Below are 10,458 nucleotides of genomic sequence, written 5' to 3' on the forward strand. Positions count from 1 at the left end.
GCATGATGCTGAGGTTATGCTCTATTAGAGGTAACCTTTCTTCTCTAAGTACATTTTATGAATACCCATCATTAGTCAGGAAAACAAATATTTTACATGCATTATCTGAACTCAAGAAATATATTGTGATGCGTGACAATAGCAATGGGCACCTCAAACTCAAACTCAGGGGTTTTCTCAAACTAAAACATACTGTGTTCTGATAATTATATCCTTAGTCACACTGAGGCAGATTACTTGACTAATACTTCTCTAGAGATTAACAGTTACAAAGGATATTGGGACATACTCACAATTTCATTGCTATTGCCACTGATCTGATCTAAAGATAATCTGAGACATTTGCCTTTGCATTACCTGTTCTGGCGTTCGGTTATATAGCCTCTCTAACTGTTCCTTCCGGCGTCTTTCATGACCAGCATCAAAGACAGGGATTTTCAGGTCAGTGCCTGGAGCAGCACGAATATTGGCCAGTTTGGCACAGATGTGATAGTAGCGCTCCTTCAGGTCTTCAACTGACCGCTTCTAAGAACAGAACAAGAGGATGAAAAAGATATTAACACGAGGTTTGCAATGCATGCTAGCATTGATTAGCCCTTCATAACTGCCAATCATTCTTTATATTTTGCTTAGATGTGCAGAAAAAGATGCATCGAGTGCTTCTCACTCTCATTTCTCTGATCTTAAACCATTTTAATTGCAAAACTAAAAGCTTGCTTGAGGGAGAAAAGGGAAATGAGATTTAAAAATGGCAGTTGCATCTTGTCAGGTATTGAAGATTATATGACCCCCCTCTCCCCCTCCGCAATAAAGGTTTCAGTATGGAAGAGAATCTTACTGGATTTATCAACCCAATTTCCCTCACTCCTTTACTAACTTCCATGCACAGATATTGTTAAAATGTCATAAGTAAATTTTTGAAAAACCAGAACACATGTGTATAATGCAATCAACCCACTATGCATTACTGATTCTCACTCTATGTTCAGCATTATCTCTCTTACAGGATCCACCTGTCTAGCCATAGATCAGTAAACTGGAGCTATGAGTTATGTGACAAACCAAGCCAGGCAAGTTAATCACTCACTTTGAACTGCTGATGATCATAACGATCATGAATGACCACAAAGCGGAGATCAAACCTTCTGGCTAAGTCAAAAAGATGGTCTGTTTCAGCTTTGGTCCAAGCATCATCATGAAGATACATCTGATATTCTTGCTCTGAGTAGACTGGAATTTGTACAGTCTGCAGCAGCAGGAGAACAAGTACAGAGAGATTGTTCACACATCAGCATCTCTTCATAAAAATGGATAGCAGTCCTGTCTAGCAGGAATACTTTTAAGCAAAACAAATTTGGGATTACACAGTATAAAGAATTATGACAGAACCCCTTTCCTATGCCACATTCACAAGTATCTTCAAACTTTATTTCCCAAATTTCATTTTTGCTGCTACCCAAATAAGACAAGGAAACGTCTTCCTCCTTAGCTCTTGTCTTATTTGTAGCATAGTCCTGTTTCCCTAAATTAAAACTGCTGTGCAGAACACAAGTGCTAGAAAATGATTACTACTTTTGTGTTTTGTTTTCTAAGCTGAGGATAAATTCTCAAGACAGTAGATGCACAAGGTATATGCATATCTGAGAACTATGCTGCTATTTCTATTATTATCATTATTATTAATATTATCAATGTTGGGGTTTTTTATTTATATCCTATCTTTCTCCTGATAATGGGACTCAAGGCAGCTAACAACATACAGTGGACCGTCTGGATCCACAGTCTCCAGGTATATAATTTCAACAGCCATGGGTTGTCACATCCAAAACATAAAATGGTGGCAAAATCAACTCTAGGGGACTCCATAGGCCAAATGGCTAAGGGGTTGAGCAGGAATCCCCCTGCTCCTCCTTCTGAGATCACCCCTCCAGGAAAGAATGAAGCCACTGTAGAACAGTAGCTCCAAGCCCCATCACAGAGAGGAGGATACCATGGTCAATGATATTGAAAGTCATAGAGAGGTCCATCAGAAGCAACAGAGCCACACTTCCTGTCCTGTACCCTGCATGGGTAATCCACAAAGGCAACCAAAGCTGTTTCCGTCCCTGTAGCCAGCCCCAATCTGAAAACAGATTTAAACAGATCTAGATAATGCATCTCATCCATGAATCTTTGGAGTTGAGAAGCTGCCACTGCTCCAGTACCTTACGCAAAAACAGAAAGCTGGAGTGGCTTATAGTTATTGAGTATAGGAGGATTCAGGGAAGGTTTGTTTCAGAAGAGGTTTTGCCACAGCCTCCATGAGGTGTTAAGAGGGAAGGGGTGCTCGAATTGAATTATTTTTTAAATTGGCTTATGATGTTTTAGCTCATTATATATTTTATGTATTGAGGTATATGTATTTGTGTTTTAAACTTTGTACGCCGCTTTGAATCCCACCCATGGGAGAAAAGCAGGATCGAAATGAATAAATAAATAAATAAATAAGAGATAGCTGAGCAGTGCATTCACTAAATATTGGTGCATAAGCCATGAAATCCGAGCTTCATGGAATCTGAAGCTCCCCATACAACGCTGAAATCTAGGTCCTATGATCCCTAACCACCAGCCATGGTGGATCTGATAGGACATAACATCTAGAGCATCTTATTAGAAGAATATAATATGTTACAGTCTCCTACAATTTGACAATCAGAGTGTTATATTCCTAACACTGAGACAAAGTGAGAAAGCAAATGACAGGATAAAGGTATTTAAGGTGATCCTTTCAAATGCTTTGATGGAAACGTATTTAGCGTTTCATATTTCACAAATACTATATAGAAGCCTTAATCCACACTCTGGATCCATACTTTGTTGAATCTGGCGAAAGGGTAATCTTTGCCCTCCTCTGCTGCCCTCCGCCAGTGGTAGAACATTGCCCCATCCTTCCGCGCAGGGTTCGTGAAGGGCATCCATTTCCAAGGCCGCACTTTTTTGGAGCCTAGTTTTGCCTTGACGGTGCGGTAGCCCTGTGTCGTGTCACTTGGCAGAAGAGGAGGTGCATCTCTGAAAAAACACATGGTACATATTGATAAATTCCGTTGTCCACATGAGGCTCACTTCACGTTTCCACTGCCCCATATCATGATCTCCAAAGCAAGGCTTAAAAGCCAAATGTTTTATTACCATTTTTTACACACAAGTGGTACAAAATCAACCTCGACCTTTATCCAATATAATCAATCCTATATGATTAACACACCACATAAATCTCTATAGATCAAAGAGGGGCAGCATATATGAATCTAGCACACTAAGGCATAAATAAGGACCAGAAAGTACCAGCATGACACAATGGACTAAGTCACATGGAACACCAAGCCATAACGTACAATTATAAATCTGGAGGGCATACACAAACCATAGTTTGTCAGTTTAAATGCAACATCAATCCGTGATAAAGATAAATCAGCTAACTGAATTGCCGTATAAAACAGGTGAGAAAATTAGCACACACGATATCACAATTATTTAACAACTCTCCAATTTCAGGAAAAAATAAAACTTGCTATGAGATAAATGCAGTAGCAACTTAATAAACAGAGCTCCAAGCTTGTTTGGATGCCCTGAACTGATCTGGATCCTAGCCCTATTTCTAACACTAGAAAATATTTTTTTTCTTGGTAAATGTTAAAGGTTTCTCATTTTAATTTTCACTTATTTCTTATTATCCTACCTTAGGCATGTGCCTAGGCACTTTAAGGTAAACTATCTTGAATAAAAAATAAAGCACATATACTTTTGAAAATTTCAAAAAAAAGCTGAAAAATTATAATTTTATTTACATAAACCTAACAGTATTATTACCGTATGTGGGGAAAGGATATATCAATGGTTCTTTTTCATTTAATGGGTGTGGAAAATTATAAAACTATAAACATCAGGTATCATAGAATGTAAAGCCCTTAGATCAGATAATGTGGGTTGAATGTAGTCAATTCTTTTTGATGTTTAGAGTGTAGGAGGTTTTTTTTTATTCTAGAAAAAGTATTTTTAACTTTTGCTGTTGTTGTTTGTGTTGGTTTATTGTTTTTGTACATGTAGGTTTTCTACTAATTTGTCTGTATGATTATTAAAAAACATAAAATATCTTTTATCTTCATATAAATAAAGTACCTTATATTCCTAAAAGAGAAAAATAAGTTTAATTTAATTTTGAGAGAGGCTGCAATTTCTCCTAACAGCAAATTTTGGCCAAAAAGGTTCTTAATTATTTTTTCATGCCCAAAATTTCTGGAACGATTACATTTCAAATGTACATTAAAAATATAGATGATAGAGCTCATAAACTGTGAAATAGCTCTATCTGTCTTATAGTCAGAGCTACTACGAAGGTGAAACTAGTGAACACAGAAAGTCAGTTTTCAAAAGGTGATTTGTTGATGCTTTCATATATGTAAACCTTAGAAGATGAGAGGTTTCTAGAACAAAAGTACTAACTATGCAAGATAAAAGTTGTGAAAGAACTCTCACTTTTTATCAGAGTACAGCAATGCATACACCTCCCGGTGCATTCCTTCTGGTCTCTTAAACGTTAGGGTTTCTGATGATTTCTTGGATTTTTTCTAGAAGAGAAGATCATCATTAGAGACTCTGTTTTACTGAGGCAGAACTGTTGTGGAAGCACCTGTAGGTCTCAAAATGCAGAAAAATGTTTAAGCGTTGGGAGAAAAAGGAAGTAGTTCTAGTCTTGACCACTGTAGTCTTTCATGCTCTCTTCAACAATATGGTCTGAACCCAAGATCTATCTCTGGAAGTCTATTCTGATGACCTCATAAGAAACAAGACTATGCATATCATCTGCCCAAACAGGACTGTTTTGTGCCCATTTCCACTTTGTTCTGTCTTCTTCTTCCGAGATTAGTTGTTTGCACACATACTTTTCTTTTCTTGATATCCTACTTTGCAGTCTATATGCCAATCAGAGGGGAGAGTACAAAAAACAAGCAAGTAGTGAGGGGACTAACGGGAAAACTACCCATGCAGGCAGAAAGTGATGGATGAAAATGATTTTTGTAACAGTTATAAATAGGACTTAGGATATGTTCAGGGACGACAAACATGAAGACATACCGGTAGGTAGGTAGGTAGGAAGGGAGGGAGAAAGGGAGGGAGGGAGGGAGAAAGGAGAGCTATAACTTGGAGGCCTAGTTAAGGGTCCTATAGAACAGCCAATTTTATCATAGGTTTTTGGGACCCAGCATACTATACTATCATCAATAGCAGCAGGCACCCCCTGTCATCACTATCCTGCTCAATATATGGAGGCTCTCCGCATGAAAAGACCTACTTTGTCTAGATGCAAAAATTTCATTAGAATAAACAAGTTCTTGCACGAGGCAATCATGCTAACGTGATCCAAGAAAACAGTAAGAGTATATGGAACATGGAAATATGACCCATCGCCATAGACATAGACGATTGTGCCTCCTAGCTCTGATCAAAAGTAGACATCCAATATCCCTGGCAATATTCTATACATTTCTTCCCACAATATATGTGCAGCTAGCACTCCAACTTGACAAAATCATATAAAATAATCTAAGAATGTTTTTCAGAAACATCTGAAAAAATATAAGCAGTACAAAAGTGAAAATAGTTTTTTTCTTTTAGCATTCACTTCAAATTAAGCCCTTTCAGACAGTACCTTATCAGAATTGATTATGTCTTTCTTATTAATGGTTCCTATATTCTCAGAATCTGTTCCACCCAGTTCCAGTATATCTCGGACATCTGCTCCTGTGGTCATTTTGTTACCTAAAGTCAGAAAGGAAAGCATGACTTAAAAGGAAATGATCCACAATTAGTTGTCTAAAAAACACAAACTAGTCCCTACAAAAGTAAATGCTTGTCTTAATTCCCACCACAGACACTGCAGACTGTTTATTCAGCAATAACTGTTCATTCTGGAATTGATTGTCTCTTCTCAATATGCTTATCTTACAGTAATCAAACCGCTCCGATAGACCTGACAGGCATCTAAAATTTCAATACTCAGGGGACCAAAGACCAGCATGTTTTGTACACTGTACATCCATATATTTGTCAACAACGGCAAAACTGGGTCTCTTTAAAAACTGTGATTTCAGTTGAGAAAGTTTCCAGACATTAGGTGCACACAGAAAATTACTATCTCATGAAGAATTGAAAAGGGAAAGCTTAGTGTCATACTATTTTTTGTTATCTGCTTTGGCCACTCACTCTGATCATTAGTATTACAAGTCTACCTAAACCAAACCTTCAAGTAATAGCCAAATTCTGATTCCTGGATCTCGGAAACAGAGTAAAATGCATTTTGTCACATCAACACACCTTTAACATTTTGATAAAAATTGCACACATGTATGTTGCCATAGGTGATCAATGAAAATATCAGAAAGAAAAAAGCTGTTCTGAATCAGCCTAATATTGATGCCGAGGCACAAATGTTCTTTACAATGCTAGAATTATGCAAAAACAGATCAAGCCTGGTTATATGTAGAGAAAACATAGCTTTTCCAACAATGATATAATTGGGCATAGCTTATACACAAATTCATCTCTGTTATTGAGAAAAGAGGGAGGGGAATCTATCAGACAAATCTCTGAAAAAGTAACGAAGAACAAGTATTTCTAGAATCTACCAAATGTGTGGATGCAAACAAGCAGCATACATATTCCAGAATGCTACTTTTTTAGGGTTGTCAAAATTTAAGTTAAAAATTGAAACATCACAAACAAATCAATATAACAATTACTTGTTGCTTTGTTCATGTCTTAGACGGGAACATAAATGTTCTTATATTCTGACATTTCTACATTATAGCTCCCCTTTCAGTACCCAAAGCCCCTCTTGTACCTTATTGAACAGCCTCTGAAGATTCCCGCCCCAACAGCAGGATGACAGAATCATGTGGACACTTTCCCATAGCCAATGCAAAATGATTCTGGGATTTAACAGGATTATTTCAAGGTCTTGGCTCTGCTGTAATAATAATTTCATATCTAGCTTCCACAATTCTTCCCACTTCCTGCAAAGCATTGAGTGGCCATGTGAGGGTCTTCAAAGACCCTCACATGCAAGCATAATAGGTTAACATGCAGACTTGCTCTGATATTCTGAAGTATACAGGACTGCAGTTTATGAGTAGAAAATTAATTACAACTCTTATTCACACTATCAACTATGATCCTATTCAGGTATGTTAAGAGAATTAAATCAGAAAAAAAGATTCTGTCTTTCGCTTTGCCCAAAGTCAATGGACAGACTATTTAAACATTATGATTCAGACTGTATATTAAACCAACATGTACAGTAGTCTCACTTATCCAAACTTCACTTATCCAATGTTCTGTATTATCCAACGCAGTCTGCCTTTTAGTAGTCATTGTTTTTGTAGTAAATGTTGCAATGTTTTGGTGCTAAATTCGTAAATACAGCAATTACATAACATTATTGTGTATTGAACTGCTTTTTCTGTCAATTTCTTGTAAAACATGATGTTTTGGTGCTTAATTTGTAAAATCATAATGTAATTTTATGTTTAATAGGCTTTTTTCTTAATCCCTCCTTATTATCCAAGATTTTGGATAATATTATCCAATGTTCTGCCAGCCCGTTTATGTTGGATAAGTGAGACTCTACTGTATTTTATTTTGTAAACTATGTAATTATAAAGGATAATATATAGAATATACTACTTCTAATGTCCCAAACAAATAAAAATAAATCAATATCCACAAAAATAACTTGCAGAGCTCATGAAGTAATAGTTCTCTGTTTTCATTTTCCTTTGTGGGCAATGGATAGTGACAAGTGCAATCTTACCTGATAGGGTCACAAACAGTCTCTTGTGAATATTTTTCCACTGAAAAGATTTGGGATAAATTCACCTAAGATTAAAAACAGCCTTTAGTACATAACCACAAAAATGAAATAAGCCACTGCACAAAGGATACAAACTTGTAGTTATATTCACGTTCTGATGTGTACATTGACTCTTTGATTTTGTTTTGTTTAATGGTACTACACAGTTACAAGGTCTGTTTCACACTATTTTGGTGATGATTCTATACCCACTTACTTGAGAATAAGAACTAAATACAGTCAGATCAGAGTTACAAACATCTGATTTACAAATTACTTATAGTTAAGAACAGGGGTGAGACAACAGAAAGTGAGAGAAATCTACTCATAGGAAGGGAAATTCACTCCTGGAAGAGTTATCATGGGGAAAATTTGTCTCGACTGAAACTTTCCCACCAAGCCCAAATTTTCATGTTTATAGAAAAATACTTTCTTAGATTGATACTCCATCAAAAAGGTGTCCGTCATCTATCTTTTCACTAGGATACATATTATGCACAGATATATAACAAAACTGCTCTTATTTAAAGTTAGAGTTCAGTCTTTGTCTTATTACAATTCACTGAAACCTTTTGGGAATCTAAGCGTGATTCTGCTACATTCTTACAAATATATGTGATGGATATTTTTCCTCATGCTCCTGAATGGCATATTGTTTTTGAGCTTTTTACTTGCAGAAGCCGAGTAAATGTGGATCGATGGAAGATGAGAAAAAAGGTGTTGCAGATAGCAACCTTCTCAAGCCCCCTCTATTTGATGTTTGTCTGTTTTATAATGTGTTGGTTTATTTCCTTTTTTGGTTTGCAGTTTCTTAACACTATATACATAAAGCAGTGGGAGGGGCTGCAGACCATGTGACTGGTTCAATGACTGCTGAGAACAGTGGTTCTCAACCTGTGGATCCCCAGGTGTTTTGGTCTACAATTCCCAGAAATCCCAGCCAGCTTACCATCTGTTAGGATTTCTGGGAGTTGAAGGCCAAAACATCTGGGGACCTACAGGTTCAGAACCACTGGTTTGAATCTTCAGTTTTAAAAAGGATGGCAGCTAGAGGATGTTGAGGCTTGATTTTGTTTGAATGCAGATGTCAATGTTAGAAGTTAGAAGACAATTTATGTTTGAGTCTGTTAGAGTGCAGAAGCCAGTGTTAGGAAGTTAGAAGACAGAGTTAAGGCTTGAGTTCTTTGGAAGTAGACTGTTATTAAAGAGAGCTGTACAAAGCAATATAGTTCTGAAGAGACTGTTAAAGATTATAAGTTAAAAATAAAAACTGAAACATTTTAAAGTTTAATCTGAAATGTGCCTGTATCTTTAAATACATGAACTTATGAGCAAACAAACATGGTATTTTAAAGAAGTCTACTTGAATCTTTGTCTGCTGAAAACATGGAATAGAAACAAGGTCTTTATATGCCCAGTCATCTTCCATTACCCAATAAACTAAAGGAACACTCCTGAAACTTAGAGGGTCACCCAAAGTCTGAAACAACTTGAAGTCATACAACAGTAATCATCCTAATTAATCATTAATTATTCATGTTTTAATTTACTATGTCTTATTGGATATGTTTGTACTCATTTGAGGGATTGAATGTTTGCCTTTTTGTTTTGCGTCTGTAAACCACCATGAGTCCCTTCGGGGAGAGAGGTCTAGAAATAAATATACAGTGTACAAATATAGATTTGTGGGTTTGTTTATTTTTAATCTCTGTGTAAAACTACCATCCAAACCTCTCCTGTTGACTGAGGGTGCATCTACACTGCAGAATTAATGCAAGTTGATACCATTTTCACTGCCATTGCTCAATGCTATGGAATTATGGCAGCTGTAGTTTTACAAGGTCTTTATGAAAAGTGCCTCCCCAAACTACAACTCCCATGTTTCCATAGCACTGAGGCATGGCAGTTAAAGTGGTGGCAAAACTACATTAATTTCAGTGTAGATCAGGCATGGGCAAACTTGGGCCCTCCAGGTGTTTGGGGGTTCAACTCCCACCATTCCTAACAGCCTAAGGCACCCTGAGTGTAACATCCTGCCGCGTCCCTACATCTCAAGAAACTGGCCTCCTCTTTTAAAGAAACGCCCCACGCATCATAATAACAATTTTCCCGCCCTCACTCAGGATGAAAGACTCTTCTCCATTTCCCAGTTCCCCTCAACTGTGCTATCAACAGAGCCTTCATTCTTAGCATCCCCGTCTCTCTTTCGTACCACTTACTTCTTTTCGCCCCGGTGCAAACACCAAAACCCGAAACGCCTCAGACCTTGTGTCACTTCAATAGATGTCCTCCGACTACTTCCGGTCCCTGAACCGCAGAGCGCCACTCTCCACTGAGGCATTTTGGCGCAGCACGCATTGAAGTCCGGGCGGCCTCAACTAGCGACATCTCTGGTTCCGGATCCCGCCTAAGGAGCAAGATGCTCTATAGAACCGGAACAAACAAAACAGTCGGTCTTTAAAAAATAATTTGGAATAATATCCGTAAAACAAATGATGGTTGGGATTATGGTGTTCTCTGAGCAATAGACTCCTACAGCCAGAGTCCTCAGGTTTCAAGCTGACTGGTGT

At 37.5% G+C, this 10,458-nt stretch overlaps 1 protein-coding gene across 2 annotated transcripts in view; it reads right to left on the bottom strand.

Moving 5' to 3' along the window:
• Window positions 1–10,244, bottom strand: part of dmap1 (DNA methyltransferase 1 associated protein 1) — a 40,219-nt gene extending 29,975 nt beyond the window's left edge. The window contains exons 1-8 of one of the 2 annotated variants that reach the window (XM_008109511.3): window positions 10,108–10,244; window positions 7,850–7,914; window positions 6,881–7,052; window positions 5,690–5,799; window positions 4,516–4,607; window positions 2,853–3,048; window positions 1,088–1,246; window positions 358–525 (exon numbers count right to left, since the gene is read on the bottom strand). In XM_008109511.3, coding sequence (XP_008107718.1) covers window positions 358–525; window positions 1,088–1,246; window positions 2,853–3,048; window positions 4,516–4,607; window positions 5,690–5,791 — 717 coding nt within the window. In that variant the 5' untranslated portion in view covers window positions 5,792–5,799; window positions 6,881–7,052; window positions 7,850–7,914; window positions 10,108–10,244. The remainder of the gene's footprint in view (window positions 1–357; window positions 526–1,087; window positions 1,247–2,852; window positions 3,049–4,515; window positions 4,608–5,689; window positions 5,800–6,880; window positions 7,053–7,849; window positions 7,915–10,107) is intronic. The other variant, XM_008109510.3, reaches the window with a different exon arrangement.
• Between the last annotated feature and the right edge of the window lie 214 nt (window positions 10,245–10,458).

This window comes from Anolis carolinensis, chromosome 4 (assembly GCF_035594765.1).
Source record: "Anolis carolinensis isolate JA03-04 chromosome 4, rAnoCar3.1.pri, whole genome shotgun sequence".
NCBI lineage: Eukaryota > Metazoa > Chordata > Lepidosauria > Squamata > Dactyloidae > Anolis > Anolis carolinensis.